At 36.1% G+C, this 20,264-nt stretch overlaps 1 protein-coding gene across 4 annotated transcripts in view; it reads right to left on the bottom strand.

Moving 5' to 3' along the window:
• Window positions 1-20,264, bottom strand: part of STAG2 (stromal antigen 2) — a 74,459-nt gene that overhangs the window by 22,398 nt on the left and 31,797 nt on the right. For 2 of the 4 annotated variants that reach the window (XM_009997124.1, XM_009997125.1), the window contains exons 2-16: window positions 15,372-15,516; window positions 13,448-13,526; window positions 12,182-12,343; window positions 10,215-10,311; window positions 8,980-9,056; window positions 7,595-7,799; window positions 5,355-5,506; window positions 4,566-4,639; window positions 4,345-4,468; window positions 3,098-3,196; window positions 2,925-3,004; window positions 2,304-2,411; window positions 1,409-1,520; window positions 975-1,092; window positions 173-276 (exon numbers count right to left, since the gene is read on the bottom strand). In XM_009997124.1, the coding sequence (XP_009995426.1) occupies window positions 173-276; window positions 975-1,092; window positions 1,409-1,520; window positions 2,304-2,411; window positions 2,925-3,004; window positions 3,098-3,196; window positions 4,345-4,468; window positions 4,566-4,639; window positions 5,355-5,506; window positions 7,595-7,799; window positions 8,980-9,056; window positions 10,215-10,311; window positions 12,182-12,343; window positions 13,448-13,526; window positions 15,372-15,415 (1,635 nt within the window). In that variant the 5' untranslated portion in view covers window positions 15,416-15,516. Of the gene's footprint in view, window positions 1-172; window positions 277-974; window positions 1,093-1,408; window positions 1,521-2,303; window positions 2,412-2,924; window positions 3,005-3,097; window positions 3,197-4,344; window positions 4,469-4,565; window positions 4,640-5,354; window positions 5,507-7,594; window positions 7,800-8,979; window positions 9,057-10,214; window positions 10,312-12,181; window positions 12,344-13,447; window positions 13,527-15,371; window positions 15,517-20,264 lie in introns of those variants that run through there. The other 2 variants (XM_009997123.1, XM_009997126.1) reach the window with 1 other exon arrangement.

Genomic DNA, 20,264 nt, shown 5'->3' with positions numbered 1-20,264 from the left:
AAACCCAAAAAAAGTAAATTAGCCAGGGCAGTCAAGACACTGGAGACTGTGGATACCAAAGTTGAATTTCCAAATTCATTCCCCTCAGAAGCAGTATCCTACATTTTCCCCACAGTGTCCCCCCACATGATGATTCCCACATCTCTAGATGAGTAGCTTTTTTACTTCCTACCCTTTTCCCTGTTCCTCTTCCCACAGGAGGATGACATTCAGCTGCTTGCCGAATGGTACAAAGCATTATTTCAATCAGTGCGCTCTCCTGTCTATCTGTTAAAGCTGAAATATAAGAAACAGATGTTAATATACAGCTTGATTTTTTGTTTTCAGCAAGTGCTAGGATCTTAAGAATCAAAATACATGTTTATTTTTTTAAAGGAAAAGAAAGGACATTTATGCCAACAGCTCATTTCTGGGGTGTGTGGCACAGGGGATAGAGAGGATAAGCACCTTATAAAACAACAACAAGAAAATATTTTAAATTGCCTGAGTATCACTGGATGAGAATCACAGGATAGGGTGAAACAAATATTTTGTAATAATTGGTCACTTTCCATTTTTCAGAGATCCATTTACTCATAACACATAAATTACTGATTAGTTTGGTTTTACTGTCTCTAACAAAACAGTGGTATTTTTCATATGGTACTTTTAATACTCATTAAATGAACCAACTTCTTAGTTTCTCCAAAGCCAGAAGTGCAGCCTGAACCATTGGGACAACCAGGGAACCAGACACTGCATGTTTACTCTTATGCTCTCTTTTTTCCTACCATTGCTCTTGTTGTGTCTCATCTCCATACCAGAACTGATCTCTTTCAGCTCTTCCTCACACTTTTTAATTAGTATTAGTGATTTATTATAGTAATGTAAAAACAGAGAATATATGGGGACTCAGAGATGCAAATATATTATCTCCTTTAAGTCAAGGCTGAAAGAAATTGCATAGCAATAGGAAGATTTACAAAATCTCTTACGTTCTTCTCCATTGAGAGGCTCCTCCAACAGAAGACTGTTCATACATTCCCAGTCCTTCAAGAGGTCTGTTGCACAGTCCCACATGCTGTCCACAAGGTAAGCAGCATGTTCATGCAACTAAAACAAGAATAGATTAAGAATTTTTCTTGATCAGCAATAAAGTTCATTACAGAACTTGCTAAAATACAGGATATTCTTACTTTTTTCTTTAATCAACTGGAAGATTAATCCACACTAACTGCTACAAAGAGCAGTGCTAGGTGGTCAGCTGTGGGTTTTTTTTGATTGGGGTTTGTTTTTTTTTCCACCTCTCCCCTTAAAATCCCATATATCATGGTTTCCTTCCTCCTATATATTAGCATTAGGAGTGGCAGAAAAATATTTTTTGGAGTAGAGTTCACAGCCTGTTTCAATACCCTGAAACTCAACTTACCTCACTTTCCAAAAAGAAAAACACTAATGTCTTCACAAGATTAGCATTCGGACTTTGTCTTCCCCTCCTTTTTAGTATTCCATCATCTTCAGGATCTCTGCGGCTGAAAAGCCTAGAAGAAAAATTATTTCAGATTAGGTTTGCTACTGTCAATTCATATCAGGATATTGCTGTTTGCAAACACACCCTTACTACCTTGCCGCTTGGGATTCATGTTTTCTTTTGAAAAGCAGTAATTTGGGACAACTATCATTTGAACAATCTCATATATGCTGAGTTGGTATTTCAGCAACTGTTTCTAGTGGAATGCATAATTATAGCAAACATCAGTGATAAATGCAGGTGCTTGAAGTCCCATGCTCCTCTTCAGCAAACTACACTTTCTGAACCTTCCCACAGGCAACTTTAATGCAGGAAATAAATACTAGAAGAAGTTCTGAAAAGTATGAGATGGATTTTATTTTCCTACACACCTGATAAAGATGTTGATTCACTGTTTTGTTTATTTAATGAAACGGTCACATTACCCAACCTGAAGGGTGGGGGCATGGGGAAACTACTTCTATGCAAGCACATGCTTTATGTATCAAACTAAATGAGAATTTTAAGATGTTTCACAGAACAAAGGAAGGATGGAAAAGGAGAAGACAGGAAAATGTTTTTACTATATTTCCTGTAGGTATAAGCTTTTGAAGACTGATCTTCAAACTTAGTATTTTCCATTCAGAAAAATGACAACAGTTAAGACTACAATAGTGTTACATTTTCTGTAAATTCTTTTCTAAGGCCACTTCAGAATTTGTTTTTTCCTTTTTTTATTAAAACTAATGAGACTCATTAATGCACACATGAAAATCCAGAGAACAAGAAGTTCATTATTATTTCTCTATCTTACTTTTTATAAAGAAATTCCCCTGCAGCAACTGCTACTGGCCGATGAGCTGAATAAACCAGATGGTAGACATTTTCACAGTCTTCAGCAGTCAGAACTTCTTCACTACTCCTAGGGTTTGGATGGGAAGAAGGAAAAAAAAATGCTGAGTCAATAGATTATGAATTCTAATGAGGGAGACAGAAATTAAGGAGAATCTAAACCTCTTACTTTAATTGATCTTCCTAGAACCCAAAACAAGACTGCTCAGTTCCAGTGTCTTCCTAAACAAAAATTACTGGCAAGTATGAGCATTTGTTAGAAGGTTATGTTCAAAAATTTCAGCTACTGTGTAATGTTCAATGCATTGTGTTTCTTCAGATACTGCACAATTGCTTCAAATTAGGCAGAATTTAAAGTTTCTTGCCTTTACAATTACTTTACTGTGGTAGAAAGTAACAGCACTGTTCTAGAAAGATTACTTTTGAAATTCTGATTCATCTGATTTTAAGATGCATAGACATCTCTTGAGATGTTGGATTATCTGAATTCTGTCAACCTGGTGTCCTTGCCCACAGGTATGAGAAATACCTTTAAGTTTTACTATTTGTTTTAGGTCAGGTAAGGAGGTATATATGTACTTACTGTAAAACAAGAGTAAGTAATTTTATTGCTTGGACTGCAACATCATATTCTTTGTCAAGAGTCATAGACACAATTCTATCCTAAGAACAGAAAAGAAAGTATTTCAAAGAGGGGAAAAAAAGTGTAACACATCTTAAAAAAATACATATTTAAAAATATGAAGTTACACTAACCTTGAACCGGCTTGTGAAGAGTTCCAATTTGGAATTAAGCTCTTTATTATAGTAAAGCCCTTGCAAAGCAGTTAGGCATTTGAGTCTTACTTCCCCTTGCTGAAATAAAATTAAGAATGGAATTAAAAGTCAAGTATAGGATACAGATGTGATCTTCAAAGCACACAAGACTTTTTTTTTAGTCATAATTCAACAACAAAGATTAAACACTGTCAAGATATACTACTGATAATCATGTTAACAACTAAGAATGTCCTTGTTTGTAACAAGGCTATGAAGGAAAAAGAAAAAAAAGCCAAACCACAATACAAAACCAAATAACCTCAACGTCTTACTGCAGTTAGTATCTCTCTAAGTCAAAATACACTAGTCCCATTCATTAAAGATGTACTCTAAATATTCAAGGTATGTACAATTTTGTGTTTCCTTTCACTTAAATTAAAACTGGCAGCATCTACCTCATTAACAACCATCTCGTTAGATCAGCATTACAAAATAAAGAGAAACATTCTTTCTAAAGTACAAGATCTACTTAGGCAGCAAAGATGTTTTAAGATATAGATGCAGAAATACTTTTCAAAAGTCTAGGACAACTTCATGCAGTTGATTATCACTCCACTGCCAGAGGTTTTTGGTTTTTTGTTATACCAAACCCATGAACAGCAAGGAATGAGTGAGCATTACTTATTTGTTCCAATTCAAATTCCATAGCTTGAAGTCTCCAATTTTAGAACTGAGACAAGACTCAATACTGAAATCAAGGATTATTTGCAAACTCTATCTGTCGACCACTCCAAGCAGAGAATAATCTCTAGATGGTAGCAAGGAAGTAACAGTTGAAGACCTCATCAGCACAAAAGGGGACTTTTGAGAGCTAGCTGAGAATGCTAAAAAGTTTCTTTACCTGGCAAAACAGAGAAACTGTTAGGCTATATGACTGGATTACTGCATGTGAAATCCCTTAATTTTAAATAGTTTAGTATTATGAAGTAGAAGTCTGTATCAGCAATAAATAAATAGAAAAAGCCATTTCCTTACAAATCTATATATATATTTTCTAAAACCATTCAAATTATTAAAGTCTAGTTTATATAACTGTATGTTGAAATGCCAGTGCTTCAGAGTGATAAGAAAAGCACTGGCTCATTAAAATAGTTGAGAGATCAGAACTTAGTCTGGCAAGATGAGCAACCAAAAACATGCAGTTATGCTTCATGATTCTGTTTCTTTTCCTCAAGGCAGCTTACCTTATCATGCATAGTCCACCCTACATATTTTAAGTAGCTGTCATTGAGAAAGGCATCACTGTACATCTTCATCCATATTCCAATCTCTTCAATACAGATAGCTCTTATTTCAGCAATTGCATCTCTGTAGAGAAAAGTGGGAAAAAGGATCAATCAGATTGTGTCACCAAGTTCCAAAATAAGTTAATGAAGCTAGAAATTACTTACTAAGAAAAACTTACCGGTATCTATGCACAAAAACACCTTTAAATATTGCATTCATCATGTTTTCTATTTCATCCTGATTTTCCTGAAGCTGAAAGAATGAACAGAGCACAAACAGTGAGCAGCACTTTCAGAGTCAGATCAGATGGTGCTGATGCTAACTAAATTAACATTTGCAAGTGTGGCAGTTAAATCCTTTCCTGAAATGCTTTCAAAAACTGTTCCACAATACAATATGCTATTATTTAAGGAATTTTATCTACCCCAGCATACAAATTTTAGTAATTCTGACCACTGGGAAATTGCTCTTCAACTGTGACAAAGACATGTTAGGTTTCCACGTGCTCCCTCTTAAAATTCTTTATAAGAAAACTTGATTTAATTTTCCAGCAACTTTTAAAACCCTTACATTTTAATACACCTACTATGGTTTTAGGGACATGTATTATTAGAGCAATAACCAAATCATGTGAACTCCTTTACATGGACTCTTCCTTTACATTAAACTATATGTAATCTAAAAAGAGATGATGCAAACGAAGAACGAATCCTGAGACCCCTAGAAGCCCAAACCAGACAATGTATGGTAATATTTTTTATTCATGTTTGAGCTCAGTTTAGGAAACTAGTCATCAAATACAGTTAAGATACTAACAACTTAAAGAATGAAAGAGGGACTAAGAACCACCTTTACACAAACAAAAAAACCCAAACCAAACACAAACCAAAAAACCCAACCAAATTAAAGAATAAGATCAATTATTGTCATTTCTGAACACATACCAGCTACAGACAGTTGCACTAACCTCCTTTCTTTTTTGTAGTAAGAGTTCCAGCCTATCATTAGCTCTTTTCCCAATTATTTTATTTCGTTCTGCTTCATACTGCCGTTGTGTGTTGTCCATGTTAATACTAAGATTTAATGCCACATTCACTAAAGCAGTCATCAACTTCATGGCTACAAAAGAAGGTATAAGTGTAAGGATGATTAAAAAGTTCACCCGATCTAAGAAAAACTGTAAAAATCTTGACATCTCCTCTGGTTAACCCTTTCTGCATTTATGAAAATATATTCACTGTAAATTTATTGACACACGAACTTAAGTAGTGTTTTACCAAACACTGCATCATTACTTATCAACACAACAAATAAAACATTGAAAATTTGGTTCTTTTCTTTCTTTTAAATTTTTAATACTGTAAGCATTACTGCTGAATTGAGATATAGGATGTGCATCCCCCCCAAAATGAAGGTGGAATTTAAGATTTACAAGCATAGCCCAGGAAATATTAAAAGGATTCCACTATGAGAATCAGTAGTATGACATTACTGTATCATTCAACCTCAAATATGCCTGAAGTTTTTTCTTCAAAAGCTTATGTCTTAGACCAAGAACACCATCATATCAGACCATTGTTCTCTCTCAATTTAATTTTTCCTCTATTTGCAGTAGCAGAAAAAAAGCACATTAGCCAATTAGAAGCGAGAGGACTGACAAAAATGTAAAATACACTTGCGTAGGGGTTTTTTGTGTTTTTATTTCTTAATCAACCCTTTTAAAAATGGTGCAGACAAATATGCCTATTCCAGAATCCAGGAGGTGATCAATAGTATACTTGCTTTTCTTATGGACTTTTGTAACAACAAGGCATGAAAAGGGCTTGCATCAGTAGAGTGTACACACAACATTATTAAACGTTCATCACTATGATTAAGTTTATAAGGCATATGACATGCAGATACATAAAGACATTGTTGCACACTGTTATGTCCAAGGATATAAAGATGAAAAGATAAAATCTGAGTGAATCATAGATGCCAAAATTACTGTAAATAACAGTAAATATGGATAACACGGACTTCGTTTTCTGTTTTTATAGTCTTGAAGAATACAAACTGTAATCTCATATCTGCAATTTTAACTCAGGCACAACTTAAAGAAAATAGTAAAAACTTGCTTTTTAAGAACTAGTACTTGTATTACTCCTATGGTACAACAGTCAAGTCGATGGGTGATACAGCAAAACCACTATATTCTCCTGAAATAATAGGTTTTGTTCCTTTCTCAATAGTAAATGCCTTGGCTAGTGGGAGTCTCACAGCAGGAGCTTAATGTGCAGTGTGGTCGTGTATATTCCAGAGAGATGATCAATGAAATAGAACAACTGATCAGAGCCAGAACTGAAGCTAGCTGTAAATCAGCCAGTCCCAGTGAAGCTAGCGAGAACTATTTCCAATGTGGCAAAAACCTCAAGTTTCTCAGTCTAAATTCACCTTGTTCAGACTAAAACTGCTGTAACAAGCCTTACATAAGTCGACTGCTGCACAATGCCATCTGAGACCCTTTCTCATTAATTAATATGGGTTTACAACTTCCTTATCCAAGAAGCTCATCCTTTGTCCATATACTGACATATTTCTTTACAACAGCCCATACTTCACTCCTAAGGTTTTTCTTCATAATTTAACAGATATGGGGGAAAAAAGCCTTGCATAAAAAGGACAATTACTTAAGTGACTGGACCACTAATGAAGCATTCTTTAAAACTATTTCTAATGCAATGAATGGAAAAGCTACTTTGAATGACATTGCGCCGTGGCCTCAATATACAGCACAATTTAAATTTGTAGTAAAAATTACACCAATCTAAAACACGACTCCTGCTTGAATTAATGCATAGCATGAACAGCCTCAGCTGCATCTGAGGTTAAAAAGATACGTAGCACCTTTACTGTGAACAAAGACAAGCTTGTAGAATCAACTTAGAAGTTTCCTTCTATTTACTTTCTCCATTAGACTTAAAGCTAAAAAATCCTAAGTAATGGACAGCAGGTAAAGAAGGTTTAAAACAATGCTGTCTTTTTCAGTACTGAAAGCCAATAAAGACAAGGTAAGAGAGCTGTACCAAAACAAGTTACGTAAGATAAAAACTATATTACACGATGAAACTAAGTTCTATGTCAAATATCAGGAAGTCCAAGCAGAACAATTCTTTCCTGTGCAACACAGAACATAATATACACAGATAAATATAATCCACTGACCTGCCAGGGTGCTAGTGTGCCGAAATGCTCTGACTTGGGAGTCTGACAGCCCCGTAAGCAGTGAAATGACAGTATCCATCATATATTCATCATATATGATGCTATACTGGCATTGCCGGACAAGTACTCCAATGAACTCACAAAAACTGGATTTGAACTTCTTCCACTGGGGACCAGCCATAGTTAGTGGGTAATCTCCACTATCCTATTAAAAAAAAACACAAAAAAGGAAACAGGAAACTCTTTCAAACATCTTAGAAGTTATTTTATTTAATAAAGATTACAAGAGATGATTACAACTTCAAAGGCAAAATCTTCAATGCCATAAAAAAAACAACACTTAAGGAGAATGTGATTACACAAATACATATCCATGTTGCAGCTCAGGCTTGTTATTTGTAGAGACATTTACACTAGTCCTACCTTAAAAAACTGCACATAACCAGATATACCGAAGTAACTACTTATTTCTTCTTTCTGTCTTACTGCCTTAGAATTCATACCTCTTACAAATCTGCTTCACGTTACACTAGAACAAATGGACCATCACATGGTTAGATGACATGTTTAGGAAAACTCAGTTCAGAACCATGATAAAGTTTGCATATCAGACTGAAAATCCCTGAAGTCACTGGATGACCTACTGGAACACCTTGAATGTAACAAATGTGCCTTCCTCTCCTGATTTGGGAACCTTTACAAATAATGGTGAAGTGATGGGGGGGGAGGGAGGAGGAAATTACAGAATCACAGAATCCTAGCGGTTGGAAGGGACCTCGTCCAACCCCCCTGACAGAGCAGGATCACCCAGAGCACATCACACAGGAATGCATCCAGGTGGGTTTTGAATGTCTCCAGCAAAGGAGACTCCACACATCTCACATCAACACACTTAGTGGAACACAAAGTGACAATTGAAAGTAAAAGTATTTATAACCTCCATGAAAGGTGAAGAGTTAGTCTTCAATTGGAGAGTAATCAAATTCAGATCCCCACCATTTGCAGATTAATGAAAGCACAGAAATAAATTTAACAACCATTTTAAAAATAAAAGATTACTTAAAAAGCCTTACATACACAACAGGAAGAGGGAGGCATCCCACACAGCTCAACAGCAGCAGTAGTTCCCACTGTTCACAAATTTAAAGTTGGCACTGATTTCTTAAACTATTAATTTTAAAAGTTATACACATACAGAAATTTATTCCCCATTCTTACAAATCCACTGAAATAAGGAAGTTCAAGATTTTCATTCACAGAAGCTTTGCCATTTTTGCAGCTGACTTTACCCTTGAAAGAAACCTGTAGCCATGTGATCCACTAAGATTAGGACAGATAAAATGAACAATTTGTATCAACACATTATCAGCACTTCATTAAATTACCTCATCAAATTCTTCAGTCATTTTTCGGATTATTTCAGAATTCTGCATATGTCGGAACATCTCTGCTGTAACAACTCCTGCAATTTAGGTATCAGATTATTAACACTTTTAATATGAAAGAGGCAGATGACAGACACATCATCTCTCCTGCTACAATGTACAAATGATACATTTTCAGCTAACCCACAGATTATACATGTATTTTTTAAGAAGGTACACATTTTTTATTTTATCATCCATGTATAACAAGCACTTGGCACCAACACTTTTTTGTGTGTCCTTGTACACACACCTCTAAAATTAACTCATTCAGTCATATTCAGAGGTCAAAGACACTTGTGCCAGACCTCTTAATAGCTGAGACACTACACTAATATAACGTGATCTTTCAAGACTCAAGATTCTAAATGGTATAAGACAATTTTGAACACTACTATTGCTATTTATTATCTTCTGAACTGTAATAAACACTGATTTGAGGCAATTTCTATTTTTCTTAGCCTCAGATTGTTAAAAGTGTAAATGGTGATATAAAAACAAACAGATCATCTAAAGTTTACTGCAAGTATACTGAAAAATTCATGACAAGGATAATCTCAGAGAGTCTTAAAAGTTTCTCTAGTTTTACTTGGTAACAATAATCAAAAAGCCATCGCTTTTGAAAGCATGGATAAACTCTGAGGAATGTTATTAGCTTTCTGGAGATTTAAGCACTTTAGAAGTTTATCAGGACAGAGAAACACTTGAGCAGATCAAATTGCATCCAGTCCTACTCTTACCAAGCACAGTGACACTGCAGGGTAAGTGTAAGTTACCTTCTCCACTTCAGAAGAAAGTGAGGACAAAAAGAATGGAGGATGTGAAAATGAGGAAAGAAAACCAGAAAAAAAAGAAATAAAATATGGAAATACAATCTTACTGTAAAACAAGCTACCATGAAGCTGCCCATATTATCTTTTAAATCAAGCTTCTCTACAAATCTTATGAAACACTCTTAAAATACCCAATTAAAAGAAGTAGGCAGATCCAAACTAGAATTCCAAGACTGAACAAGCCAAACTACTAATGTTTAAAAACAGAGATGGTTTTCTGAGTTACCAGCAGGAGCAGAGAATAATAATGTAAACCAGCCGGAGAGATGGATCAGTCCTACAGTACATGTAGTATAAAAGCAAAGAAGGAGAATCCTACTGAAATATTACTTAAATGGATGATTAAACACTTTGGTATCTTACCTTTGCAGCCTGAACACTGAATAAAGAAGTTAATGAGATCAAGAAGTGCTATATCTCTGTCATGTTTGTATGACTCTATCCAGTCATCCACTACAGACTGAAAAGAAACAAATATAAAGGCACTTTTTAGTTGTCATACATTGAAGACAGCCAGTGCTATTTAACTGCTTTCCAGTAAGTGATTCTTGTGCCTTGGTTTTTGATTAATACAGAACAAAATTTTTGAATGATCCCTTGCTGCTGTAACTTCAATTTTCAAGAAAAGAAGTAATTTTATTCTATAAACATATTCATGTATTAAATTAACACCTAAACATAACCAGATGAATACCATATAGTCCTGTAGTAACATTTTTTTTAGGAAGAATGTCAAAATAATTGGTATATTTTACAGAAACATGTTTGGGGGTTTTTTTTGTGGTTGTTTTCTGTTTGTTTCTCTTCTGGTGATGCTTCTCTAAAGATACTATTTAGGTGTTCAGTTCCAAAAGCTACAACTCCCAATACAGTAGTTTCACCAAATATTTTATCTCAGTGAATGAAGAGAAAAGATGCCACAGAAAAGACGCTTACTCAGAAGAAGGTATGGAACAGAATTTAAAATAAAAGTTATCATCAAAATCTTTTCAGGTAAGAAAGCACTGAGGGCCACAGAGAAAATACTTTACACTGAGTGCTGAAGTGTAGTTAACTTCAGAAATACAGGAATCTTTTTTCCTCCTTAATTTTGACCAAAAAAAAATTTATTAACATTCACTCTATGACCGAGGTATTTATTCTCTAATTCAACAGAGTAATCAGGCCTAGCAAAGGTCCATTTTACTCTTGGAAAGCAAAATCTTTTTACTGTATATCACTTTAAATGGTTAACATGTCACAAAAATACAGCTGCTGACAACTGGCTGAAAATGTAGCACACACAAAGTATACAGAAAAGTACAGATTTTTGCACTTGCTTTTAAATATAGCAGAACAAAACAAATGATGGAGGTATCAGAATTTCTCTGTGCAGATACACCAAAGTAGTCTGTTCTTTTTTAAAGTCTGAATTAAATTTCTGCCAAGAAATTCAGGCTTCAAGGCTCCCAGCTATAACACAGGAGCCTACAAATGCTGCTAGGACCGCATATAGACCCTGCTTCCTGCAGGCATATCACGGAAGCTGTAAACTCTGATGATGTCACATGAGTGAGACAGCAGGAAGGCTTCATGGCTGACAGGCTTGCACTTTAACTTTTGCTCCACTGAAAGATTCACACAATCAGGCAATGGATGTACCCATGTGACTAACTTTCTAAAAAGGTGCTACATTTCTCCATTGACTGACTTCAGTCCCATTAGTAAATGCAGTGGAGACAGTTCCTAGAGCAGAGACTTCAAACAGGTTAAAATTTCTTTAACCCAAATTCCACCCAGTTAAGAGTGTCATAATATACATTAGCAAGTCAAATTAGGGGAAATTTAAAGAGTAGCCCTGATGTTGCAGTTAGTGATTTTACTTTGGGTGAGAAAAAAGAAGTTATTTCTTTTCAGGTAATACCAGATAATCCCTGGGAGCACCTACAAGAAACTACAGATTTCTTGTTAAGTTCTATGACAACTATTGGCATGAACCCCATTTGTATTTAGTTACAGCCACAGAAAAAGGACTTTATATCATGTAATCTAAAATAACTTTTCTTCAATTAGGATAGTGAAAATTCACTTTGAATCACAGTTTGAATTTCGTTATTATATGTGTGATTATTTATGCCTGACATTTAGAAATGAAAAATCAGCTTGTTCAAATTCAAATCTTAACAATAAATAAAAAAAGGATAACTTTTTAAACAAATCTTGATCTGGAACTAAAAACAAAAAATTGAAGAAAAAACTACTTCAGGCTTTAATTAATTCTTACATACAGAGAAATATTGCTATATTGAATCAAATATTCATCCAAGTCATAGAGATATCCTAAATCTTACCTGCATAGCACTCTTGCCCATTTTAACTACCTCAAACAGCATCATGTTTTCCACACCATTCTGTTGATGATGTCCATTCATCCGATTTGGACCACCAGGCTTCCCTCCTCCGTTTCCACCTTTTCCCTTCTCTGCTGGTCCTTTTTTTCCTTTTTTACAGGTCTGCAATCACACACACACACAGCACGTTTTAACTTGGTATTACGTAGTGATAAAAAAAAAAAAAAAAAAAAAAAAATTTATTCACACCATGACAACTATACACAAGGTCTTTCATTTTCAGGAACCAGACTTAAAATCCCAAGTTGAGAATCTTGAGTGATAGAAAGACCAAAAAGAATTCCATGGGTTCCATGTCCTCCTTCCCTCATTTAAAATCATCTAGTGACTAAAAATGCGATTAGTGATAGTAGATGACACAAAGATTTTTCTCACATTTAAACTGTAAAACAATTACACAGATTTTATTTAAAACTGCTATTGCAATGCCCTTAACACACCTCACAAAGTCTCCTTTGCAACTCATTAACCTTTTGGTTTTTAATTCGAGCACATATTGGCAAGCAGACAGGTGTCTTTGTATTTGATTCCCCAAACCAAGTATGACTTACAGAAAAAGATTAAACAGAAATGAAATTACTGTTAAATAAAACTATTTATCACCACCTCTTAATAGCTGAACAGTCTGTACCAGTTCAGGTAGATGGGGTGCCCAGCAAGGTGGTCACAGCCCAGGCTAGCCATGGCAATGGAATAACTGTGGTGGGTGCCAAGCCCATGAGAGGGCAGAAGCCACCTAGGCAGGGAGGACACCCATCTGATGAGGGAAGAGAAGGGCGAGTAATGGGGTTTAGACCTCCCATTTTGGGCAGTGCGATCACCTGACAGTGATTAAAAAACAAAAAAAAACAACAACAACAACAACAACAAAAAATTGAATTACTGGTTTGTTTACTTTCCCAATTAAGAGAAAGCCACAATTAATGACCATCAACCAAAGAGACTGTATTAGCACTAAACTTAAGTATAGGATGGACCAAATGCAGAGACACGAAACAAATCAATGCTCATCTTTTTCTCCTCCACCAAGGAAATATCATGCAAATACTCCAGATGAAGCATTTCAATGCAAATACAAATATGAACTCTCTTCACAGAACACTCGCATTTTCAGAACATATTCTTAGCTCATTCAGCTTCAAAGCAAGTACTGAACTCTTAAGTTCATAAAAGAAGTGTTTCAGTATCCCCGTAAACTTCACATACTTTTCCTTTGCCTTGTTTTTGATTTTTTCCTTCAATATCCTCAAAGTCTGTATCAGAAGAGAAGTGTGTTTCAGACTCCCTGCAAGGATAGAAAGACAAATAATTTATACATTTAACCAGAAACATTCTTCAATAAACTGCATGAAATCACACCATGCTCTCAGTCCAGTAAGTCAACCCTAACAGTGAAGTTGCTTTTTTAAGTCTACTGTTGAGGAACAGGCGAGAGCATATCCTTGCACCCACACCCCATCCAGCCTCCTCCAAACAATCTACCTGCAAAGAAAGCCAGCTAGTAAGGTTAAGAGAAGTGAAGGTGGCTAAAAAGTTGAAACAGAATGGGAGCCTTGCTTTCGGCTTGTGACAAATATTACACCATCCCCATAAGCACGAAGCACTACAAATATCTGCCACAAATACATAAACAAAACAAGAGAATAAAAAGCCCAACAGGAAAACAAGTAATCACCACCTTCCCTCATAACCAGTGTCTCAGCAGATCCCTCCATGCTATATTAGGAATTAAACAGTTAGGAGGTATGCACTTATGTGGAAAGGTACAGAAAAGAAACGTAGGTGAGGTTTCTCCACCAAAAACATAGCCTGTAGTTCTGTTTAGGCTTGTAAGATATGGAGATGTTTAACAATTTATGAACTTTCTCATTTAATTTTCCCCATTAATTAAAATATGCTGCATCAATATACAAACTCTCTATTGCCAACATTGATGGGGTGTAGGTGTGAAAACACCTGAATTATTAATAGAGAATACTTTGCTTATTTATTCTCTATTTCTACATTTCCTGTAGAACAACACTTAAATGATGCTACTAGATCTTGTATTAACACACACGTACATGCAGTATGATGAATTTCAGCTACCATCATAAACTTTCAATACACACTTCCTGATTAAATTTATCAATGCAATCACAGAGGTGACATGGGGGACAGGAGACCCATTCCTATGTACTTATTTAAAATGCTCCAAAAAAATTCATAAACCTAAGGTCTCTCACTATTGCAAATGTGAGACTGTAGAAACTATTTTATATTAAACCATCTTCCAATTTACCTTTATTTCTCATTAAAAGGAAAAAGAGAAACCACACAACCTCATTGATACAAGATCACATCTTTGTGTCTTTTTAGACTATATACCAATTTAATCCATTTCATCAGTCTGTTGAAATGTATTCCATACCAATTTCCTGACAATTAGAAAGTGAGAATTGGATTCAATTGGGTCTGTTTAAAATAACTAATTCTTAATTTTTTACTTTTTTATTTTTATATCTTTATAACTAAAATGTAATCTATGCCCCATTTTAAATCTTGGAAACTCAAATGCCTCTTTCTTAAAACCTGTAGGAAGACAAGCAAGCTAATAAAATTATGTCAAAAAACACCAAGGAGTAGATGCCTGGGGGAAGCTAAGACTATGGCTTTCATGACAGCATTTGGCGTCGGGTATTTTAAGTACCAGGCAACCTGCCCCAGTTATTAAGGGCAAATAACTCAACTACTTCCTCTCACTCCATAATGAGTCTTCAATGAAGAAACATTTTTTGGTATTCCTAGTCAAAGACCTTCTTATTCAAGCATTTCATTTTGAAAAGACTAAGATCTACATCACATCAACTGAAAAGTTTACTGTCACAATGGCTTTCTACCAGCAAAGATTAAATATTTATTTAAAGTAACTAAGCACTTCCAAAAATCTTAATTTTCATTAATGCTACATATTCAAGGAAGAATTCAGAAAACGCTTTATCAATATCTCAATAGCAAGAAAAAAAAAAAGAATAGAACCCTATTCCCTTATTTTATTTTCTCATTTCCAAGAGAAAACCAACCATATCTATTAACACTAAAAAGAGAAGCTACATTTTAAAATGCAAGTACAAATTTTAAAAACACTTACTGAAGGAGAGTAAAATCAGTTGGTATTTCTGGAGCTGCTATCATTTCTTTATCATCTTCTGGAACACCACTGTATTAGAAAGATATTCAAAAACCAGTCTGAAGTACAAGCTTACTTTTCCTTCTTCCTTTGTAGTGGACAACTTCTGTAATAAAGTACACAAATAAACACAGTGAAATTTCTTCTACATACAAAGGGGTAAAATTTGGAAACAGAAAATTTAGTTCACACCACCCACTGTTTCCAACCAAGCGTTTCCCTGTTTAAAGACAAAACCATCCAGACACCAAATAAGAACAAGTTCAACAACGCAATCCCAAGCACAAATACAGGGTGGGCAGAGAATGGACCGAGAACAGACTTGGGGGGTGCTGGTTGATGAGAAGCTCAACATAAGCCAGCAACGTGTGCCTGCAGCCCCGAAAACCAACCATGTCCTGGGCTGCCTCAAAAGAACAGCCAGCAGGTCAAGGGAGCTGATTCTTCCCCTAGCCTAGAGGAAGGTAATGAAGATGATCTGAGGGCTGAAGCACCTCTCCTATGAAGACAGGCTGCAAGAGTTGGGGTTGTTCAGCCTGGAGAAGACAAGGCTCAGGGGAGACCTCAGAGCACCTTCCAGTACCTGGAGGGGCTATAGAAAAGCTGGGGAAAGACTTTTTACAAAGATACGGAGCAACAGTTTCAAACTGAAAGAGGGTACATTTAGATTAGATCTTAGTAAGATACTCCTGATGATGAGACACTAGCACAGGCTGCCCAGATAAGTTGTGTATGCCCTCTCTCTGGAACTGTTCAAGGCTAGGTTGGATGGGACTTGGAGCAATCTGGTCTAGTGTCCTACGCAGGGGCATAGGAACTAGATGATTTTAAAAGGTCCCTTCTAGCTCAAATAATTCTATTCCATTCTATGAGTCTGTGTTTCATATCTTTTACTCCTCTCTCCTCTACTCACAGTAAAATACAATATAAAAACATTCAGAAAAAAAACAAACATCTTCTGAATAGGATAAGCAAAATGGAATGGTTTTAGTTAATATCTTGCAAGTACTAACTTATTTCTAGATATATACTATATTTAAGTTTGAACTGTAATACCATGCAATGCAGAGCCCAGACTTACCAACGCTAGGGTATTTCTGGTTAACCAAACCAAATCCAGATTTGACCATAAATTTAAATAAAGCACAGTATGTGTACATTTAAGACGTGTATCAACTTAGTACGTCCGATTTGTAAACTTCCTTGACATTTTCCACAAAGATAAGTTTCTATAACAAGTTCTTATAATGAGCTGTTTGACAACTCCCTATCTTCCTGAGTTGATAAAACAGACTTAAAACAGTTTTAACATTTAAAGCACTTGAAAAGCCTAAGAATAGCAAAGATACTATCCACATGTTAGAAAGAAAAAGATCAGCAACAGCATAGGATTTTATCAGGAAAACAAGATTGTTAAATACTTGGCTTTTCAGCTTAATTATAATTATTGCCACTTATTTATTAATTTTGTTATTTAGCTAATTTTCCTGTATTTAAGGGAGAAAAAAACTCATTGTACACTTTCAACACTAGATGTAATCATGCAGACTAAAGTTTTCTATGTCAATGGTCTGCCCCAGGATAACCTTTATAAAGTTAAATTTAAAAAGCATGATGTGCAGGTATTTTTAAAATAAAATAGCAAGGCGGAAAACCTCCAAAGTGCTGACAGCTTTGATTTGAGGGAAAGATTTAATTTTGGCATGCTAAGCACATGTTGCTTAATGTCTGGTAGGTATGCTTCAGAGACTGCATTTCAATTGAGCATGTAGATAGAAGCTGCATATTTTTTTTCCTGCAAGTGCTTATTCTGAATGATAGGGGCCACTGTAGCTTCCACAATTTAGAGAGCTGAGAGAAACCATAAACCCTGAACTCATTAAGTTCTTCTTTCTTCACATTTCACACATTCCACTAGAGTGGAAAGAAATAGTGGCAAAAAGAGAGGAGGTTCAAAATAGGCGGGTGAATCTCAAGATAGCCTGCAACTGCTAAAGCATGTGCCATCCAGAACACAGCAAAAGATAAAAGCTTTAAAAACATTGCTGCTACAGAATGGCAGCAACCTTTGTCACCCCATTCCTCCTTTCTCTAAAACCACAGTGGTACATGACCAGCACGTTTCATCCCTTCCTGCTCCTTCTCTACACTCTTTTCAGCAAACATTAATTCACAGGCAGGGCATCACCCCCTCCCCAGCCATTTATCTTTACAAGCTCTGTCACTCACCATCACCTTATTCAACTCTGCAATAAAATGGGGAAAATATACCTCAATAATTTTTTTCCCTGGATTATCAAGTTGAACTGGTTCAACAGCAGGTATCCAAAACCAATGCACAGGAAATGCAAGACTGTAGCCGTGAGAAGGGGAGGGAAGATTAAAACTCCCTCCTTTGGTGGCAAGGAAGTAGCATGCCATCCAGGCTGTCTATAAAGCTATATGCACAGTTGGCAACACACCAAAATGCCCTACACTTCAGATTATTTTTTTAAGATTTGATGTGGTTCCTTTCAGCAACTTTAACCTGGAAAAACACACCACACTTCAGTGCCTTGGTCAGCCCTTCTCAGAGGGTGCACCTCTGGAGGGGGGGAGAAGAAAAAAGAAACAGGAAAAAAAAAATATCTGAAAGTTCAACCAATCAACATGTTATTGGACATTTTCTAGTTTACATTTTTCATAGTTAAGAAGCAAAACACATACTAATGTGTCAATCAGAATGCTTACATGCCCATTTTGTATTATGGCTCATTAATGCTACCCATTTACAATACTAAAATTACCCATTCCATAAAATTAGAAAGTACTGAAAGAGAAGGTGAGTAAACCACAGTTAACACATTCTTAACTCCTTTTATGAAAAGCAAATCTATTGTCCTATCAAATTTTGCAAAAAAAAACAACAACTCAATAAAGATTCTTAAGGCCACAGAAATGTTTTAAAGAAATAAATTAGAAACAAAGCTATGAAAAGGGATAGTAAACAACTGAAGTATACATTCTCTACATCAAACAAGCCAAACAAATCAGTCCACAAAACTAGCTGTCTGCAATTCAGATCAACTTGAATTTCTTGTAAGAACTGCTCATCTTAGTACAAAGCAAGCATGAGAGGAAACGTGGCAGTTTCATCAGAATCACCTCATAAAACAGGAATGAAATGGCAAGCTCTTGCAGGATGTTGAAGTGTTATGCTACTAAGGTATGTTTCAAGAATTCTTTTTCATGAAGGAAGAAGAAACTTGGCCTTCATTATATATACTGGATTATGAAAACTGGTAGCTACAGATGAATGCCTTGCAAGAATATATGAGGCAAGACCAACAGGTATAGGGAGGTTCTCCTCCCCCTCTACTCTGCCCTGGTAAAACCACACCTGGAATTCTGTATCCAGTTTTGGGCTCCCCGATTCAAGAGATGGGGATCTACTGGAAAGAGGCCAACAGAGAGCTATGGGAATAATTAAGGGACTTGGAGATATTTCCTATGAAAAAGGGCTGAGACAACTGGGCTGTTTAGCCTTGAGAAGGCCAAGAGGGGTTCTTACTGATGTCTATAAATACCTCAGTGGTGGGTGTCAAGAGCAAGGGGCCAGTCTCTTTTCAGTGGTGCACAGCAATAGGACAAGGAACAATGGGTATAAGCTAGAACATAGGAAGTTCTACCTCAACATGAGGGTAAACTTCTTTATAGGGAAGGTGTCAGAGGCCCGGGACAGGCCCAGACATTCTGTGAAGTCTCCTTCTCTGACGACTTTCAAAACCCACCTGGATGTGTTTCCATGTGGCCTGCCCTGGGTGATCCTGCTTTGACACACGTGGGTTGGACTAGATGACCTATAGAGTTCCCTTTTAACCCTTAACATTCTATGACTCTATGAAGACTGTGAGGGATCTACAGTGTCAAGCTCAAACTCCGGGAATGACCAAATTACCCCTTCTGCTTGCCCAGTATAAGATAATTTTAGAGGATTTACATACATCCAGAATGTGTCACAGCAGGGTGAACAGAGCCCAGCATGTCCAGTTCCTCTAGGCAACAGAAGCTGTTCCAACGAAGAACAAATTTGCTTGCTCATTAGCAACATATTCCAGGAATACCTTTTCCAGCAACCAGAAATAACTCGGGGTTTGTGGTTTTGTTTGTTTTGGGTTTTTTTTCAGTCAGAGTCCCTATATTATACAACCTCTTATCAATATTTATTCCACTGATATTTCAAATTACTTTTTGAACTCAATATTCAACAGCAATGGTATTCCACACAAAACTCGCACAGCCAAACTCCATACTGCCAACAGCCATCTTCTTTGCTTTGAATTTATCACTTTCCAATTCTGATGTTCTCTTGCTTTGGTAAGGGAAAAGACTGCCACTGGTCACTCCCCATCATCCTTGACCTCAGTAAATGCTTTCTGGAAATTCAAGACTAAGGTCATGTCTTCTTTATGCACATACTTGATGACTCAATTCAAAGCACCCAGTTTGCAAAGTCAACGGGAAAGTAAAATGGTCCATATAAGCATCCTATCAGGACTTTTAAAATATACCAGTTCATCACTGTGCAGTCTGAAAAGAGGCAAGTAAAATTCTTGCAGATGCCACTCCAAATGATGGAAGTCTACATTATCTACTAAACGTACTCTACTAAGCAGATTTTAATAAGTTGAATCTAAACTGAAGTGCATCGTAAAAAGCAGTTCCTTTTCTGTTCCTTTTTTCATGTTCAGATCCCAACTTTCATTTTCCCAAGCAGATACTGAAACCTCAAATCTGTGAGCACTTTCCAAAGTCACTCAACTTTGTGAAATCATAATTTAATTATTAACTATAAAAAAGAAAATGTATCCTGCT

The sequence above is a fragment of the Chaetura pelagica genome, unplaced genomic scaffold, assembly GCF_000747805.2.
Source record: "Chaetura pelagica isolate M959 unplaced genomic scaffold, ChaPel_1.0 scaffold344, whole genome shotgun sequence".
NCBI classification, from domain to species: domain Eukaryota; kingdom Metazoa; phylum Chordata; class Aves; order Apodiformes; family Apodidae; genus Chaetura; species Chaetura pelagica.
This window is presented reverse-complemented; position numbering and strand designations above follow the sequence as displayed.